The following is a 19,636-nucleotide window of genomic DNA, read 5'->3' as shown; positions in this document are numbered from 1 at the left end:
AGGGTTTAATACCCACCGAGGTCTTTCCTGTGAGAAAAGGTTGGAAATGGCATTTGACCAGGACAGCGGGGGGGGCAGTGGACACCCCTGGGCAATGCTGCCCACTGGCACCGAGGGACAGGCCGGGAGTTTAGTAGCCGTCATTGCCCTAAAATGATTTTAGTCCTAAAGAAACTACCAGTAACGCCCCCCACGCGTCACGAGCAACTCAGGCAGACGTGCCGTTGGGAGACGTGTGCATGGATATTTCTGATGCTTCAGCATCTGGTCTGCATAAAGACACCTCTGCGGGAAAGTTTTACCCCAAACTGTTTCGTTCTTCTTTTTTTTTTTTCTTGTGAAGGTTTATTGAAGTCTAGTTGATTTGCAGTGTGGGGATGATTTCTGCTCTACAGCAAAGCGATTCAGTCCCACAGACCCACATGTCCGTTCTCCTACAGATGCTTTTCCCCTCTAGGTCACCCCGGAACATTGGGCGGAGGTCCCTTACCCCAGCCTGGCTGGGTTTTATTTTTCCTACTTGTGCAAAAGTGACGTCTTTCATAAAGGAATGTTTGGACAGGACAAAACTGGGGGGCGCAGAAGCCGTGATTCTCCTCTGGGGCAATGGTCGTTTTGCTTTCTTTTCGTGAAGGAGTTAATATATTGAATCCCGAGGGTTTTTTTCCTGTTGCCCGTATTACAAGTAGTACATTCATCACCTCATGAACAAGGTGTGGGGTTTCTTCTCCAGCCACGCTGTCACGTCAAGGGTGTTTGTTTTGTTTGACGTTGTTTTTTGAGATTTTGAGAAGCTGGACTTCGGGGTCGTTGGGATTGCCGCTGACTGCATCCGCCGGGACCGACAGCCTCCTTTCCTCCTGTCCACAGCCGGGTACAGAAAACCAAGGCAGGGGACGCAGTCACTTTGAACAAAGTTATTAGCATCATCTGGATTTTCACAGAAGATGTTTTACATTCCCCGCTGTTTTCACAAAAGAGTGGCCAAAGTGTTGCTCTGTGGGACGCGCCACAATCCAAGCCTACATTCTCTTTCTTAGCTGAATAATGCTCTTTGCATCCCACCTCTCTTGGCAATTTCTTACGTGAACTAAAGCACACCTGCAGTGGCTCTGATGAAGGTGTGTCGTTTACCGGAGTTCCTGCTGTAGTGCCCTGGGATTGGCGGCATCTTGGGAGCCCTGGGATGCAGGTTCGATCCCCGGCCCGGCACAGTGGGTTAAGGATCTGGCATTGCCGCACTTGCGGCCTAGGTGGCAGCTCAGCTTGGATCCGATCCCAGGTGCGGAGTCTCCATGTGCCGCGGGGCGGCCAAAAAAAGCCGGTCATTTACCTTCCCTGGGCACATGAGCACACACTCGGTCACTGTTGTCATGCAGAGGAAGGTGACATTTGAGCAAAGGGGATATGCATGCACGTTGCATTTCTTCAAGCCCTCAGTCCCTCCGTTGCCCAGGCTGTTCGGGTAAATGAGTGACAGAAAGTCAACTCAGACTTGCTGAAGCAAAAATGAGGAATTCCCTGAAAGGCCTGTAAAACCAAACCGGTGGCAGGACGGCAGGTACCAGTGGAGCGTGGGGACGGTAGAGCCATGAATCAGGTGTCCCAAGGACTTTCTCTTCTACTCTCGTGCTCGCTCTCTCTTTTTTTTTTTTTTTGTTGTTGTTGTTGTTGTTGTTTCAGGGCTGCACCCACAGCATATGGAAGTTCCCAGGATAGGAGTCAAATTGGAGCTGTAGCCACAGGCCTACACCACAGCCACAGCAATGCCGTATCCAAGCTGAGTCGGGATCCAAACGGGATCCTTAACTCACTGAGCGAGGCCAGGGATCGAACCCGCATCTTCGTGGATCCTAGTCAGGTTCACTAACCACTGAGCCGCAAAGGGAACTCCAGTCATGAACTGTTTTTAGATGAAGCCGGTAAGGTTTGGTGCTTAGAGCTGCCTTTCGTGGTTGCCTCTAAATATCGGGCCATTGTTGCTCTACCCACGTCAACAGGAATCCAAGGGAAATCTCCCTGAAGATGGAGACAAACAGGCCCAGGAGAGCAGAGCGGCACTGCCACCAGGGCCAGCCTGCTGGGCAGGAGCCTGCTGTGGCCGGGGGCTCGAGGCCCCGGCCCGGCCGCTACGGCCCTGTGCGGGCAGCTAGGCCCGGGGCAGGGACCAGGACGAGTTAGCGCTCCCAAAACTAGAGTTTCTAAATTAAATTTAAAATCTTTACAAATGTTTTTCTATTTCCGAATAAGTTCTAGAAAACCGTGAAACGAATTCACGGGACATCACTCCCAGACTCCCTGGGGCCAGCCGGGTTCTGCACACGGCCGCCCCACCCACTCCACTCGGCGAGACCCGAGGGCTCCCGCCTCTGTCCCGAGGGGCCCCCACAACCTGGACAGCCCTGGCCTCACAGGCCAGTTACTGCAGAGGGTCCCGCAGCGTGGCTTTTGCCACAGGAGGCGGGGTGGGAGCTGGGCACGGGGTCCCTTTGCTCAGGCTGGCGCTTATCTGAGGGCGGGAGGATGCCGGGCAGAGCGGGCAACTGCGGGCAGGAGGGGTGGTCGCCCTCATCGCCCCCCAGGGCCAGTCACTCACCCAGTGCAGGCCATTCTTTGGGCCTGATGTTTCTTTGAACGTCTTTTGCCCCATCCTGGTTCCTGCCACCCCGTCACACGGGTCCCCCCGCCGCCTTCTCTCCGTGCCAGCCCCGCTGCCCCTGGCGTGGCCTGGCCCAGGGGCAGATCCCATCTTCCGCCCCGGCTCCTTCGCTCCCTCCTTCGGCGAAACATCCCAGACACCAGGTGACGCTGCAGGCCTTCCCGAGGCAGGCGTGCCGATGGGGGACCTGCTGCCACGCGTGCAGATGAGGAGGCTGCGGGGCAGGGCTGTAAAGGGGAGAGACAGGGACAGAGCGGGGCACTCTCCCCGCAGGGGAGCGCCTTGCTCAGGGCTGGCCGCTCCCCAGGCCCCCTCCCCGAGCTCTGCCCAGACCACGCGCTGGTCCCACCATGCCTGGCTCCTCACGCCTGTCCCTTTGACATTCAGATGCTGGGTCTTGAGTCCCTGCCACCCAGGGTCCCCAGGCTGCCGCTTCTCTCCCCAACACACATCCCAGGGAGGTGCTGGGCTGTGCGTGCAGACGAGAAAGGAGGGAGCTCCTGCTGCCTCCGCACCCCACTGAGCTGCCTGGCTCCTGGAGGTCGAGACCTTGTTCTGGGGTTTTCAGCCACGTGTCCAACACAGCGCCATAGGAGGGTGGAAATTTCTGTTTGGTGGTTGTGTCCAAGTCAGTAGCCGAGGGCCACACGGAGCCACCGGTATTCATTCACATGGGGCTCATGCGACTGAGATGAGTTTTTATTTTTATTTCATTGTAATTAAATTGAAAGAGCCACGTGTGGCTGGGGCCACCGTGCTGGGCAGCGCGGCCCCGTAGACGGCCCTGCACCCCCACTTACCTCCGAGGGCGGTGTGTCTCGCCTGTTATGTAGCCTCAGGCAACTGGGCAAGATGCTTACTCTGTGGAGTGTTTTCCCTCCAGTGAACATGTTCCAGAAAGCGGGGGACCCCACAGTGTAGGGGTTTGAAGCAGGAGAACAGAAGAAAATACTGTGAGGAGTTCCCGTCGTGGCACAGCGGAAACAAACCCAACTGGGAACCATGAGGTTGCAGGTTCGATCCCTGGCCTCGCTCAGTGGGTTAAGGACCCGGCGTTGCCGTGAGCTATGGTGTAGGTCGCAGACGCAGCTCGAATCCCGAGTTGCTGTGGCTCTGATGTAGGCTGGCAGCTGTAGTTCCAATTAGACCCCTAGCTGGGAACCTCCATGTGCCACAGGTGCGGCCCTAAAAAGCAAAAAAAAAAAGAAAGAAAAGACTGTGAGATGAGAAAAAAAAGCCTTCCAGCTCTTTAGGAAACTACAGCGAGGTGATGAGATCTTTGAAAAGCTGCGAAGGTCTGGTGACAAGTCCACTGGCCTTGTGAGCATCCGGTGCCGACGGACAGGGTTGAGTCCTGGACCCTGGGCTTCATTTTCTCTTCTGCTCTTTGTGACAATGCAATTGAGGTCAGTGCAGAAAATTGTAGCTATTTGAAGGGTGCAGTTGGGTGAGTTTTGACACGTCTACACCTGGAAAACCACCCCCACAGTCAAGAGTGAGGATCTCCACCGTCCCCGAAGCTTCCTCGGGCCCCTCGGTGGTCCGGCCCCTCTCCCCCGTTCTCCGTCCCCAGGTGTCCTCGGGGACCACGGGTCTGCTTGCTGCCTCTGCAGGGGGATTTGCACTTCCTAGACCTCACTTTATGGAAACGGAATCCTCGGGTCTCCCTCTACTTCTTTCCCCAGGCCGCTGCTTCGAGACTCACCCAGCGGTTGTCGTTTCACTCAGGCCTTGCGGTGGGGGTGGGGGGCCTCCCCGTCCCCAGGGTGGGGAGTGAGGTCTCCGCAGACACTGGGAGCGGCGCTCCATCTGTCACTTGGTTTGCTGAGCGCCCCGGAGGTCGGGAGAGGCAGGGTCCCAGGAGGGCACCCCTGTCGGCGGGGGTGGCGGGACAGCGCTTGGGGAGTTCAGAGTCTCTTGTCTTTGCTAATTTTGTCGGCGTCTGGCTCGTGTCCACTGTTGGCTTCATTTCTGCCACGCAGCAGAGCGGGTGCGTTAAGCACACATGCCCTTCGGTGCGCTGCTGCTCCAGCCGCGCCGGGGCCCTGCCGCGGGTCCTCAAGCGTATCCCTGCTCCGTCCACTAGTCTGCACCTGCGAGGCCCCAAAGGGAGTGTAGGTGAGGCTTGTCCACAAGGGCAGGTGCGGAGCGATGCCGTCCCTTAACGTTCTCTGGGTGGCCCTGCTTCCTCTGGACCCCCATGGAGGGGCCAAGGCCAAGGGTCTGCCCAGCCAAAGGCCCGCGGTCCGCCCTGGGAAGCTGAGCCTGAGCCGGGTACACAGTGAGGGGTCAGCCAGCGGCTGAGACCCCTTCTGAGGGGCGGGCCTCTCGAGAGTGACCTTTCCCAGGTCGGGCCGTTTGGAGTTTTCACTTTGTCTCCCTTTTTCTTATTTCCCCTTGTTCAAACCATGTGGTGTACCTTGCATAACAACTTAATAAATGGCATACGTATTTAACATATATATTTAACAGGTAATATGTAAGTGAACTATACTATGTTGAAATGTGACTTTTTACACACACACAATTTTTCCTGTCTGTCTTACCAATTCTTGAAAACCACTGTGGAGGAAGCCAGTGCTGGAGTTGCTGTTGTGGCCCAGTAGGTTAAGAACCTGACCGGTAGCCATGAGGATGCAGGTTCGATCGCTGATCTCGCTCAGTGGGTTCAGGATCTGGTATTGCTGTGAGCTGTGGCGTAGGTGGCAGATGTGGCTAAGGATCCCGTGTGGCTGGGGCTGTGCTGTAGGCCGGCAGCTGCAGCTCTGATTTGACCCCAGCCTGGGAACCTCCATATGCCGTGGGTGTGGCCCTAAAAGACCAAAGCAAAACCAAACCAAACCAATGCCGTCGATGCTTTTTTTATGAATCCAGACTGGTTCTTGGATTCCTGTGGTGGCCTGACGTCTCAGTGTGTCTGAAGCCTGAGTGTGGAGGTGTCCCCCTCTCTGCCACCCCCATACTTGCGTTTGGATGTCAACGGTCACAGCCCCAGAACATGGAGTGCGAGCTGGGAGGGAGCCTCTGAAGGCTGAGGTCAGCACCCTGAGCTCCCGGCAGACACCGATCACGACCGGGGCCAGCCGCCAGGAGAGAGTGTCTCCCCGGCACAGCCGCCTGTGCGCTGCCCTCTAGGTGCCCACGCTGCCTGCCCAAGAGATGAAAAAGCGTTTTTCTTTTGGAAATTCACTCTGCCTCCCCTAGGAAGGAGTCGCTAGTCCATGATGCGAAAGAACAAGATCTTTGGTTCGTGTTGAGGTCATTCCTGACGAACCAAGCCGGACTGAATTACTGCCTCCACCTGACCCTGGCCTGAAGGACCTCGAGGAGGGAGGATTGGATCGCATGTGCTAATTTACTGTGCCTCTCATTCCAGTAGCCTCAGGTTGGTGGGTTAAGGATCCGGGGTTGCGGTGTTGCCATGAGCTGTGGTGTAGTCGAAGATGTGGCTCGGATCCTGCGTTGCTGTGGCTGTGGTGGAGGCTGGCAGCTGCGGCTCCGACTCGACCCCCAGCGCCTAGGAGCCTCCACGTGCCCCCATAAGTAGCAGGTCTCTGAGATCTGCCCTCTGCCTCGGCCACACTGTCTGTGTGCAGAGTGTGCCCGTGGGAGACTCTGACCCTTTCGCCCGGGGCCCTGAAGACCCACTCGGCCCAGATGCTCAGCATTAAAACTTCCTTCTTCCCGTTTCCATTCGCGGTGGGTACGCGCACTTGGAGAAATCCAATAAAAATTGAAGAGGGTCGATGTGGCTTTCTGCTGGAAGTCTTCTTTTTTAAAACCCGGTGAATTTCATTGCAGCTCATAGTTGGACAGCCGTCATCACAACCCAGTTTTAGAGCTTTTCCCTCCCAAACCCAAATCCATGCCTCCCCCGCCGCCCGTCCCCTGTGGTGGCCACAAGTGTTTCAAAGTCTGTGAGTCTGTTTCTGTTTTGCACGTAAGTTCATTTGTATCAGTTTTTAAGATTCCACAGGTGAGTGATGTAACATAATGTTCATCTCTCTCTCTCTCTTGGACTGACTTCACTTAGCACGTTAATCTCTAGACCCATTCGTGTTGCTGCACATGCCAAGATCTCATTCTTTTTTTTTTTTTTTTTTTTTTGTCTTTTTGCTATTTCTTGGGCCGCTCCTGCGGCATATGGAGGTTCCCAGCCTAGGGGTCCAATTGGAGCTGTAGCCACCGGCCTACACCAGAGCCACAGCAACGCGGGATCCGAGCCGCGTCTGCAACCTACACCAAAGCTCACGGCAACCCCGGATCGTTAACCCACTGAGCAAGCGCAGGGATCGAACCCGCAACGTCATGGTTCCTAGTCGGATTCGTTAACCACTGCGCCACGACGGGAACTCCTCATTCTTTTTTCTGGCTGAGTAATACTCCATTATATATCTGCATGGAAGTCTTTTTTTACAGGCCTGACTCACCCTGTCCGTGACCACTGAAGGGTCTCAATTCTCTTAAATTTGAAGAAAATGATCTGTAAAGAAACACGTTTTCTGCTTCCTCGACAACCTCTGTCGGATTTTTGGTGACGTGAACTACCCCACTGAACCGAAATCCCTGGGGACACAGCTCCCCGCCTCCCAGAGCTGCCCTCCGTCGTGCTGGGGGAGAGCCTGCATTGCAACGTCCTTTCCTCATTGATCCATGAAGCGCCAACCGCAAAGCCCCCGAAGTACTCATGAGCTGCCCTTCGCTTGCGTAGCCGATTCTCACCTCCTCTGAGTCTAGCCTTGAGCGCGTCTTCATAAAAAGCCACGGTGAAGGATCTGTCTGGTCTTGGCCAGACGCTGGCCTGTCACGTGATTTATTCCTGGGATTTTTTTTTTTTTTTTGCTTTTTAGGGCCCCCTCCCCCGGGGCCAATGGAGGTTCCCAGGCCAGGGGTCCAGTCACAGCTGCACCTGCCAGCCTACGTCAGAGCCACAGCAACGTGGGATCCAAGCCGCGTCTGCCACCCACACCGCAGCTCACGGCAACGCCGGATCCTTGACCCACGGATCGGGGCCAGGGGCTGAACCCCAATCCTCACGGATGCGAGTGGGATTCTTAACCTGCTGAGCCACCACGGGAACGCCCTCTTCCCGTGATGTTGACACAGACACTGCGTTTTCCATTTCAGTGAAGTGGCTGGCTCGTGTTTCCGTTGCCTGCAGTTGCTGTGCTGATGTTGACATGGCTGGTTCAGGAGGGGGGAAGGAGGATTTCTTGTAAGCTGCTCCTGGTCTGAGGCTGACACCGGAGGACTGGCTCTTGCCCCAGAGCCTCACACCATGGTTGGCGACGGAGGGCCACCCGTGTCCTGGTGCCCATGCCCAGCCCCCCCGGAGGCTGCGGGCCCCGTGGGGCTCTTAGGGCTTTTGGTTCCTCTGGGGAGTTGCTGCCGTGGCTGTGGTTGCTCACGCCCCCATCTGCCAGGGCTTAGGGGAGCAAGGGTGTGGCACTGAGGACAGAACATGCCCGGCCCCGTTGTCCCTTGGAACTGGGACACCAGGTGGCCTGGGAGCCCCAAAGGCGCCATGGGCTCGCTGACTCACCGCCTTGGCCTTGAGGGCATCGGTGGGGGCACGGCTGGCTCAGATGGTCTCCCTCTCAGCTCAAGCCCCGTGTTGCCTGGGGCCGAAAGGCGGGCCGCTATCCTAACGGCACAGGGTTTCTGTGTGTGACCTGGTTTGGGACCAGCTTCCTCAGGGATCTCGGAGCACAGGGCTCGTTGGAGGGCGTCTCAGGGCCTTCCTGCACTGTCGTCTTCGTCAGCTTTTCATGACCGCCTGTCAGGAGAGATTCAGGGCAGTGCATCTGACCTTCTGAGGACTCTAGGAGGGCAGTTCCCCTCGTGGCACAGTGGCACCAAGTCCGACGAGGAACCAGGAGGTTGTGGGTTCGATCCCTGGCCTCGCTGAGTGGGACGAGGATCTGGTGTTGTCGTGAGCTGTGGTGTAGGTCGCAGACGCGGCCTGGATCCTGCCTTGCTGTGGCTGTGGTGTAGACTGGCAGGTGCAGATCCGATTAGACCCCTCACCTGGGAACCTCCATAGGCCGCAAGTGCAGCCCTAAAAAGACAGAAAACAAAAGACTCTGGGAGGGGGTCTTCTCATATCGCCTTTGTTTAGAAACCTTTTTAGCCGACTCTCAAATATGAAATGCGGGTCACACAGTGAAATAGAGGTGGGAAATCTCGAGAACTGATGTTAGCACCACAGAAGGGTTTCCTTGTTGTCACACTTTGCTATTCTGCCGCTGGCGGTGGGGCAGTGCTCAGTTGAAAGAAAGGGAGAGCTGGTTGTTGCCACTGTGGCGCAGCGTTAATGAACCTGACTAGTATCCCTGAGGACGAGGGTTCGATCCCTGGCCTCACTCAGTAGGTTAAGGATCTGGCGTTGCCCTGCGCTGTGGTGTAGGTTGCAGACGCGGCTTGGCTCTGGTGTGGCTGTGGCTGTGGCTGTGGTGGAGGCCGGCAGCGGCAGCTCCAGGTCGACCCCGTGCCTGGGACCCTCCATGTGCTACAGGTGCAGCAGGTGCATAAAGAAAGAAAGGGTGACGTCTCCACCTTCCAGCCCCAGCCCCCACCTCAGATGTCCCTTCCTCAGAGTGAGTTTTGTTTTCATCCTAAGTCCATCCCTAAGCATCGTGTCGTGAAAACTGGGGCCCCTCCCGAGGACCAGAGTCTGGTGCTTTCTCCCAGTCCAAGTGCGTATTCAACACAAACATCGAAGTCGTTCGAGATGATGCTCCACTTCCTCTGCAAGGATGCGCGAGGGGAGGGACCAGGAAAACATCGAATATGGAGACCCCAGTGGGAGACCCCGTGTCAGCTGGTAAACGATGCCGTCATACTACTCGTTTAAAAAAACCTTTGGTGAGTTCCCTGATGGCCTCGTGGTTAAGGATCAGGCATTGTCACTGTTGTGGCTGGAGTTACTGCTGTGGCTTCGGTTCGATCCCTGGCCTGGGAACATCCATGTGCCACGAGTGTGGCCAAGAAAGAAACAGGTAGGCATTGCAGTGTAAACGAGCGGATGCATCAGGTCAAAACACTACAAACTGATCACGCGCACGCACACACTCTCTCTCTCTCTCTCTCTCTCTCTCTCTCTCTCTCTCTCTCTCTCTCACACACACACACACACACACACACACACACACACACACACACACTCAAGTCCGGAAGAATGTCACTGGGTTTTAGCCGACCCGCTCTGGATGTTAGAATGTGGTTTTTCGCAAGGATGGTTTTCGCTTAACATGTCATCTGCGCTTTCTACAAAAGCATATGTTTAGGTTAGTCTTTTAATTTTTCTGAGTACTAGGAATTTAAGTTGCCCAGTTAAAAAGTAGGTCTTCGGCAGCCAGTTAACGGCATTTGTTGACTCTTCGCGTGCTGGTCGAGGCTGCGGCCCTTTAGGGCCGTTTACATTCACTTCTGAGCAGCTGTGCCCTTTGCGTGCGTCTCCTGGCAGTGAGGCCCTTATTCTGCCTTTTACTCAGGTCACCCTTGGTGTCGTCCATAGAGATTTTCTCTCTGCCGCCTCCCCCCACCTCTTTGTTCTGCCTTCAGCCACCTCACAGGCTGATCCATCCTTTGGGCCGGAGCCCCAGTGGTTTCCGCACAAGGGCCTTGGAGAGGCTGCAGTGCAGCAGGGACGCAGAGGCGGGGGTGGGGCTCGGGGTGCAGCTGTTCCGGGAACTGCGGCCACGGCCACTGTGGAGTCCTCGGCTCTTGCAGATGCCCGGAGCCAGGACTCAGCGAGCAGCTTTCCAGCCCCGTCTTCTTGAGAGTCTCATCCTCTCCGACATGAGTGCTTCCTACAAAGGAAGCTGCTGACGAATATTTCACTTCCTCCTGGGCAAAATCAAGGTGCTAACAGCTGCCCAGCAGGCTGTGGCAGGGCTGTGACATCAGTGGCCTTGCCAGCCCGGGGCCAGTCCAGAGCCCGGCACCAGTCCAGAGCCCGGCTTCGCCCGGCTCTTGGTGTTGCACTGGGTCTTTCCTCAGGCTGGTCAGGGTTTCCCTTGTTTTGCAAAGTGCTTTCCTCTCCCGTGATTTGATGATATTTTTGCTCAGAAACTCACCCTGTGAGGTGCAGGTTCCCGTCCAGACCGAGGACGCCAGGAGCAGCACGGTGCCTGGCTCGTTGCCCACACACGGCAGCTTCCTGACCTGAGCTGGGTCACCTGCTGGGAGCAGAGCACACCTGGCTCCCTGGACGCCCGGTATTGAGAGGAATGATGTGGCGCCGTCGCAAGAGCACTGGCCGCATGCTTTGTGGGGCCCAGTGCACAGCTGGAAACGCAGGCCCTTCCTTGTTCAAAAACTTAAGAATTTCAGGAGTTCCCGTTGTGGCTCAGGGGTTAACGAATCCGACTAGGAACCGTGAGGTTGCGGGTTTGATCCCTGGCCTTGCTCAGTAGGTTAACGATCCAGCATTGTCATGAGCTATGGTGTAGGTTGCAGACGCGGCTGGGATCTGGTGTTGCTATGGCTCTGGTGTAGCCCGGCAGCTGCAGCTCCAATTCAACCCCTAGCCTGGGAACCTCCATGTGCCTCCAGTGTGGCTCTAAAAAAGACAAACAAACAAACAAACTGTTAAGAATTTCAAGGTCAAAGCGATTGTGAGTGGGCCCAGGTTTCGAGGTCCGTCCTTGAAGGCTCTGCCAGCCCCTGCGTGGCTGCGGCGGGCGACAGTGCAACGTGAGGGAGCCGGCTCTGTGGTGGGGAGGCCGTGTCCTGGGCCCCGCTGTCCTCCGGCGGCCCCCATCCCCAACGCTTGTGTGTCTTCCTTGCGTGTCTAGAAATTCATCGAGTTCGAAGATGCCTTGGAGCAGGAGAAGAAGGAGCTCCAAGTCCAGGTGGAGCACTATGAGTTTCAGACCCGCCAGCTGGAGCTGAAGGCCAAAAACTATGCAGACCAGAGTAAGTCGCCAGCCTGAGAGGAGGCTGCCTTTGCATGTGTTTGTGGTTCTCCCCCGAGGGACCCCGCCCTGCCGGGGGTGGGGGGGTGTGTGTGAGAGCCCCGGATCAAAAGAGCAGGCAGCTCCAGCGCCAGCGGTGGCCGCGGCTCACATTGCGGTTCCCCCAAGGATTTGTTTTCTTTCGTTAGGCCGCTCGGGGTATTTCTGTACCGGCCTCATATCGTTTGTGGAAGTAAATTAAGCCCTTCCACCAAGGTTGCAGTCTGACCCCAAGGCCCGGATCTGGGGGCTTCACGTGGCCCTTAGGGTGCTCTTTCCTGCCTGGAGGTGCTGCCCTGGTGGTGAGAGTCCCACGGGAACCCCCTGCCCCTGCAAGGAGGGGTGAAGAAAGGGTTTTGTTTTGTTTTGTCTTTTTGCTATTTCTTGGGCCGCTCCCACGGCATATGGAGGTTCCCAGGCTAGGGGTCCAATCGGAGCTGTAGCCGCCGGCCTACGCCACAGCCACAGCAATGTGGGATCCGAGCCGCGTCTGCAACCTACACCACAGCTCACGGCAGCGCAGGATCCTTAACCCACTGAGCGAGGCCAGGGATTGAACCCACAATCTCATGGTTCCTAGTCAGATTCGTTAACCACTGAGCCATGGCGGGAACTCCAGGGTTTGTTTTTTTTAAACTTTTTCTATTGGACTTCACATTGTGGTGCAGCAGAAACTAATCCAGATAGTACCCATGAGGATACAGGTTCGATCCGTGGCCTTGCTCAGTGGGTTAAGAATCCGGTGTTGCCGTAGGCTGTGGTGTAGGTCACAGACAGCTCGGATCCCGAGTTGCTGTGGCTGTGGTGCAGGCCGGCAGCTGTAGCTCCGATTTGACCCCTAGCCTGGGAACCTACATATGCTGCATGTGCAGCCCTAAAAAGCAAGAAATAAAAATTAAAAAAAAAATTACTTTTATTGTAAGAACTATTATTTTAGCTTTAGAAGTCTTTGTTTAAATTATACTGTCAAAGTTATAATGACCCTTATAATTTCAGTTTTCTGTAATTCAAGGTTTTGAAGGTTGAGGCCTAATCTGTTTAATTCATGACCTTGGATAACAGGTACCTTCATTCCTCTGAAAAGTTAAGATCAAATAAAATTTTTTAACAAATCAAAGGAGTTCCCATTGTGGCTCAGGCGAAATGAACCTGACTAGTATCCATGAGGATGCAGGTTCAATCCTTGGCTCTGCTCAGTGGGTTAGGGATCTAGTGGTTGCCCTGAGGTGTGCTGCAGGTCACAGACTTGGCTTGGATCCGGGGTTGCTGTGGCTGTGGTGTAGGCCGGTGCTTACAACTCTGATTCAACCCCTAGCCTGGGAACTTTCATATGCCACGGGTACGGCCATAAAAAGAGAAGAAAGATTTGATGGTTGAGTCTGTCCTTGTCCCGACACCCTTGGGTTTTGGGTGAGCTGGCGACACGTGTACACACACACACACACACACACACACACACACACACACGCACTGGTCTGCAGAGTGGAGGCAGACCCAAAGGCCCATTTTAGATGTGCATAGATCAGCCCTTCTGTAACTACACAGAATCTTTAATATTCCCCTTGCTTAGAACACTTTTCATTTATGAAACCTTTCGTCTTTCCTTAGTGGGAGAGCATACAGAGCTAAAGCACAGGCAGACGTTTTTCATTTGCTCACTTCGGCTGCAGGACCAAGGACCAAGGAGAGGGAAGGACCCGGCTGTCACGAGCCGGTCTCGCTCTGCACAGGGTTCAACAGAGCTGAGGTTGGAGCAGAGGGCTGCAGATGCGCGGTGTCCGAGGCCCGTGACACGTTTATCAGCCCGTGTTTCCTGGGCAGAGCGCACATAGGGACCATCCTGGTGTCTCGAGGGTGACCCAGCTGCCAGTCCAGAGTGGGGTGGTCATAACATGGCCTTTCCAGCCCTGGGAGCTGGACGCGAGGCCCATGGACGGGACGCGAGTGTGTCCCCTCCTGTGTTCCGGGCGCCTTCTGCTCTTGCCTTGAACCTGGCCGAGGGCTGCGTGCAGGGGACTCTGCCTCTCTCACAGGCCTCTGCTCGCTCCTTGTCTGCCCTGGAACTAGATACGCTCTGGGGGCTTGCCTGCCCCTCGAAAACCACCCGCCGACCTAGGCATAGAGGGCAACCCGTGTGTGAGTTCCGCCCGCCTGTCCCTGTCCCTGTCCCTAGCAGGATCGACTGTCCTCGGATCACAGCACGGGTGGTAAACTCATCAGAACCTGCCTGCTGGGCTCCCCCGGCCCGCTCAGAGAGGGGGCCCGGCCCAGCCGGGCAGTGGGCCAGCTGCGGTCATGTTTTCCAGTTTCCCGGCTGGAGGAGCGGGAGTCGGAGATGAAGAAGGAGTACAACGCCCTGCACCAGCGGCACACGGAGGTGCGCGGCGCGCGGGGGCGGCCGGGGGCGCGCGGGGAGGCGGGGGCGCGCGGGGGCCCCCTGGTGCGGCCTCGTGGCCGGAAGCGCTGAGCCCTGTCCCTCTTCTCAGATGATCCAGACCTACGTGGAGCACATCGAGAGGTCCAAGATGCAGCAGGTCGGGGGCAACAACCAGACGGAGGGCAGCCTGCCCGGGCGGAGGTAGGGCGGGGCGCCCCGTCGGCTCGCGTGTGTGCCGGAGCGCGGGCTAAGGCAGGCGGGTGGCGGGCGCTGGGGCGGCGGCTGCCGCGCGTGCAGGCGCCGAGGCCCGGAAACCACGCGCAGGGATCCCGGCGCTCGCACACCCCGGGCTGTGAGCCACCTCTGCGCCGCGTCACCTGTAGCCTCACAGGCGCCAACCCGGGAGTTCCCCTTGCAGCCCAGGGGAAACGGATCCGACTAGCATCCATGAGGACTCTGGTTGGCGCTCTGGCCTCGCTCAGTGGGCTGAGGATCCAGCGTTGCTGTGAGCTGTGCTGTAGGTCACAGATGCGACTTGGCTGTGGCGTAGCTCTGGCTGTGCTGTAGGTCACAGATGCGACTTGGCTGTGGCGTGGCTCTGGATGTGTTGGGAAGCTCCGATTCCACCCCTAGCCAGGGAACCTCTGTATGCGGAGGGTGCGGCCCTAAAAAGAAAAAAAAAGTCAACCACTCCTGGCCCTCATGCAGTCATATGCAAGGCACAGGTGCCGGCGGCAGGTGCCAGGGACCTCTGCCTGCCTGTCTTGGACTTGCGCAGAAGCACCTGTGGACGGATCGACAGCACAGTGCTGTGCAGGCACTGGGGTTCGAGGGCTGTTCAGGGGGAGCTGAAGGCCAGCTCTGAGCCCTGTCCTCTCGCACACGTCAAGGGTCACCACGTACTTCCCCTCCTCATTCTCTCTCTCGTAAGATAAAGCCAACAGAAAAGACCAGGATGTGTTGGGAAGGAAGATTCTAACCTCCGAGAAATGTGCGCCTGCCTGTGCACCTGTTTCTTCTACAAGCAGCTGCAGAGCTTGCTGTGACTCTAGAATATGACCAGCTCCTCTCAAGAACCCACTCTCTCTGGGGAGGACCCAGGGCACCGTGGTGACCGGAGGAAGGAGCTGCACGCTGGGCACAGGCGGGGCCACCCGGCAGGGTCAGGGCGCTTGCTTATCTCAGCTGGAGCTGTGTGCTGGTGACTGGGGAGCAGGGAGAAGCCTGCACAGGCCAGGCTCCTTCTCCCCCTTCAGTCAGAGTGTAGCCGCGGCTCGTCCCCTAGGCGCAGACTGTCAGCAAGCTTCTCCAGGGCGGCCAGTCATCCCCCTGGGCCGGGCAGGGTGTGGACATCCAGTGTCTTCTTCAGGCTGGAGAGGCCTGCGGCCGGAACCCCCGGTCCCGTGGATCGAGCTCACTGCTCCTTCCCGGCAGCGGCCCCTTGTTCCTGCAGCAAACCCATGAGGCCCCAGGTGGGCGCGTAAAGGCCCTGTCTTCTCCCTGCCCGCCTGCTGGGCATTTAGGTCTGCAGACGAGGAGACTCGGGCCTTTCTACTCTGGGCAGCGTCAGCTGTTCTCTGGCTCACCGGCAAACCTGTTGAGTCTTCCGAGTTGGAAACGCAGTGTGTGGATGCAGAGGCCCCGAGGGGCCCCCAGCAGGCCTCTGGGCAGTCTCGCTGCCGGTCCCAGCCGTTGTGGACGCTGTCTTTCTGTAAAGGCTTGTGCCCTGGGACAGGGTACCAAGCGATCGTCAGCTGACGCCCATCCCGTGAGAATTAAGTGACAGACTGGGTATCAGAGTCTGTTAAACTACCGCCCTCAGCGGTTGCCTGGCACTGTCCGATCCTCACTCCTCACTCCCGAGCTGCCCCCGAACTGCCAACTAGCAGCTTCAAGGGCTAACCTGGAGACGGGGCGCCTCGTGTTCTCGGGGGCAGGTTGGGCCGGGCGGTCTGAGCCGGGGCCGTGGGAGCTGGCTGTTGGGGCATCTTGGACTAGCAGCACGGGCCTGGCCCGTTCCGGAGCGCTGTGGCCTCCCAGAGCGTTCCTGCTGTTCCCCCGCCAGCTCCCTCATGGCCGGAGCACCTCGGAGGCCACACAGGAGAGGGGCCTGGTGACCCTGGCTTGGAGGCCGAGCGCGTCTGGGGTCCTGAGCCACGGTGGTCAGCACCCTGGGCCCCAGGGACAAGAAACGGCGACCTCTGACTCTCTGGACAGTGCAAACTCAGCCAAGAGCAGCAGCTGCCTGGGCTGCACAGCTGAGGCCGGAGGGTCCCCCGTGGAGAAGCGGCGTGTGACCGTTATTTTCTGTGGACGGCGCCCTGTGTGGTGGAGACAGGACCTGGTCTGGAAACCTGCTGTCGGGGTGTGACCCGTGGCCCTTAGCAGAGTCTGGACGGAGCCCAGCCCCAGCCCCTCCAGGTCTCCTCCCGTGGAGGGCAGGCCTGTGGGAAGGCGGCCGCCCCTCCCCAGAGAAGCCCTGCCCGGAGCAGGTCGCTTCTCTCGGGCACCCCGCCTGCTGCTGAGCGCTCTCCCCTCAAGGAGCAGAATAGGCTGCTTGTAAGAAGCCCCAGGGCTTGGTTCCTACGGGCAGAACCGGCAGGTCCCGGCACAGCCACAGTTGCCTCTAATGCTTCTGAGGGGTGGGTGCCCAGCAGGGCCACGGCCCCAGGGGGGAGCGCTTTGTCTGTAAAAGGGCCTCCTGGTGCCCAGGAGGCGGAGGGGCTCTGGTCCAGATTTGCGCCTAGCCTGTCTCCCTGTCTGGTCTGCCCGAGGGGTATCGAGGCCCTTGGTCTCTGCTCAGAGGCCCTCTGAGCCTGCAGCACGGTGGAACCCGCTGTGCCCTGGCTGCGAGGACGCGGCTTCCTGGAGCAGCACTTGTTTGGGAAGCAGAGGCAGGGTGCTGCCGGGCCGCCCCGCCAACTGGCTGGTGGCATTTGGCACACTGAGGGTGTTGCCCGGGGGTTGCTGCCTTAGTGTATGAAACTGGGTTCCTGCCGCCGCCGCTCCTCGGCCCAGACCCAGGGCCATGCCAGAGATGTTCTGAGGGCCCTGGGCCTGTTTCCGGGGACAGATGTGCACAGCGCACTGCCTCCAGCTTCCAGGGCACTCGCTGTGGAGACAGGCCTGGGCCTGCTTTCACTGTGGCCTGCTGGGCCTGGCGTGGTGGGGCTCATCGGGTCGGATGCTCCACCACCGTGCGCTGCAGCGGATGGGGACGGTCCTGCCGCAGCTCCTCGGCTCCGACCCTCCGGCTTCCAGGGGGGCCCCATCCTTAGGCTGGGGAGGCAGAGTCTCTCTCACTCCTGGCGAGGATTCCTGAATCCGTGTGTCTTTAGGATAAAACCGGGTGGTCCGTGTGCTCGGGCCCGTGCCCGTGGTGTGTGACATGAACCCCATCACCACATGCACCTGCCTGAGCGCCAGGAGCCCGTGGGGACAGGACGGTCCCCTCCCCACCCCGCTGTGCTGAGAGGGTGTGTCTGTATGTCCCATGTCCATCCATGTATGTGTCTGCGTGTTCCCCGTCTGTCTGTCCCCACGGGGGGGCGCGGAGCAGGGTGCCAGCGCTGGCCGTCACGCCCGCCCTTCCTGTGTGCGCACCTGTGCCCCCAGCCCCTGCCCTTTGCTCTCTAATGTTGTCTTCTTGTCTTGCCCTCTGTGCTGTTACCGCCGTGTGCTGGCCCTTGTCTGTCCTGCTCTGCAGTCCTCGCCAGTCGTGGAGGAGAAGGTAAAGCCTGCCGCAGTCCTTGGGCCTTGGGTGAGGGAGCTGGGGTGGCTGCCAGGATGCACAGATCGTGGCTCTTCCAGGGCCTGATGCCGAGAAGGCTTGGGCTGGTCCCAGGTCCCCAAGACAGCCCCAGAGCAGGTAGTGGTGCAGGCTCTCGCAGGTCAGGGCTGGTGCTGCCCCCAAAGCTGGTGGGCAGGGGTGGAACCTGGGCCCGGAGCCAGCAGTGCCACCCCCCTTGAGCCGCCGTCTCAAGTGGACGAGCACGGGTGTCTCTCAGGCACCGTGGGGGTGTAACGAGAGGACACGGTGGCCGAGCCTTGGACTGGGAGCTCTGGTCCACCCAGCTCATGGGACTTGGGGGGGCACCCTCGCAGCTCCGTGGGGGCCCTGGATCAGGAAGGAGGCTCTATTCCCAGTGGAGATTTCCCTCGGGGAGCGCAGCCTAGCTGTCTGGAGGCGCGGAGCTGTGGAAGTGGCAGCTAGATAAGCACCTCTGTCCTTTGAGGTGGCGTCTGTGGTGACAGCCTGGGACCTGTCGTGTGCATCTCTCCCGAAGTCTGAGCCAGGTCCCCAGAGAGGGGGTCCTTTCGGCACCGGGAGCCCAGATGGTGCAGGAGGGCAGGGCTGGGCTCCCCAAGGGCAGCAGCCACCTCCCGGATGCCCAGGGCCAGGGCTGTTGTCCAAGGACCGCCCGGCTGCGACCTGAGCCACGCTGCCAAGGTTGCGACGGCTCCGCAGACTCAGAGCTTTCTAACCCAGCATCTCAGCTCTTAAGTGACGGGCCGGGACTCATCTGAGAAGGTGTCATCTGCTGCGGGGACGAGAGCTGCATGAGGCACCTGAGATCCTCTCCAGGAAACCGCCTTCCTGAGCACCAGGGCCCCTGCCAGGCCGCACAGGCCTTTTCTGGTCCTGTCCCTGCCACCGTTAGCCCTGAGAGACACAGCCACTTCCCAGCGGGTCCAAGGGATCCTGCCCTGCAGGAGGCGGCGTCCTCCTGAACAGCCAGCAGATTCCAAGGCCTCCTGCTCCACCCGAACCCCACCAGCCCGCACCAGGGAGGTGTCGGCTGTAGGACATTGTGGTTACAGCGGCCACTTCACTCCCATCTCCATCACCTGCATCCCCAGCACCGCGAGGAGGCCGCTGCCCTGTCTCCGGGAGAGCCCAGCCTCTGGACCCAGCTCCTGGGGGCCCCGAGGACACCTTTGCCACCCTCCCACCCAGGCCCTGCGGTGGTGCCTGCGCATGAGAGGCCACGTGCGAGGGATCCTGATTCTTGACCTAAACAGCTCTGAGCGATGTGGACTCTGTGCAGCTGCCCACAGCGTCCTCCCTGGGCCTGGGCTCTGCCCTCCCCTCACAGCTCGCAGGGCAGAGCGTGGCAGGTGGATCGCAGCATCAGTCCACGCTCCCACCTGTTCCCAGCTGGCCGGCCTCCCTCCGTGGCTCCAGTGCCCTCGGACGGGAACGGCTTGGAGCAAGAGAGAAGCAGAAGCGGGCGAGACGCCCAGCAGACAGGCGAGAGAGAGCAGTGCTTGTGCCCCTGGGGCACGTGGCAGGAACAGAGGATTGGAGAAAGTGTTGATTCCTCTGCCTGGCTCCAGGAGCCCAGAGCAGGGCCAAGGACACGCTCCGAGGAACGGGGCCGCGTGGCCGTGACGCCCAGGGCCCCCGGCGGGCACCGCGGCACGGGAGTCTGTTTAAAATGGGAAGGAGTGATGATGTGACATCACCGTGTAACCGAAGGGGGCGTGCTGTGTGGGATCACAGGACGCGCGTGATCGCGTGGGTCAGAGGGGCCGGGAGGTGCGTGCTACGCTGCCCCCAGGGTCGCGCCCTCCCCACTGCTGGCCGCTGTGGGCGAGGGGCGCTTTTGGAGCCGCTCGGGCTTTCCGTTCGCCGCATGCGAG

The 19,636-nt window shown here is 58.7% G+C and overlaps 1 protein-coding gene across 46 annotated transcripts in view; it reads left to right on the top strand.

The window, feature by feature from the left end:
* Positions 1-19,636, top strand: part of MAPK8IP3 (mitogen-activated protein kinase 8 interacting protein 3) — a 44,461-nt gene that overhangs the window by 3,157 nt on the left and 21,668 nt on the right. For 23 of the 46 annotated variants that reach the window (XM_085017899.1, XM_085017917.1, XM_085017910.1 and 20 more), the window contains exons 2-5: positions 11,458-11,578; positions 13,923-13,993; positions 14,103-14,194; positions 17,700-17,723. In XM_085017899.1, the coding sequence (XP_084874025.1) occupies positions 11,458-11,578; positions 13,923-13,993; positions 14,103-14,194; positions 17,700-17,723 (308 nt within the window). The remainder of the gene's footprint in view (positions 1-11,457; positions 11,579-13,922; positions 13,994-14,102; positions 14,195-17,699; positions 17,724-19,636) is intronic. The other 23 variants (XM_013987768.3, XM_085017911.1, XM_085017893.1 and 20 more) reach the window with 1 other exon arrangement.

Source organism: Sus scrofa, chromosome 3, assembly GCF_054392235.1.
Source record: "Sus scrofa isolate SSC_HxYL_T2T_F1_AM1 chromosome 3, Sscrofa_HxYL_maternal_Yorkshire_Landrace_v2.0, whole genome shotgun sequence".
NCBI lineage: Eukaryota > Metazoa > Chordata > Mammalia > Artiodactyla > Suidae > Sus > Sus scrofa.
Note: the sequence above shows the minus strand (reverse complement) of the source record. Positions and strands in the feature narration are given on the sequence as shown.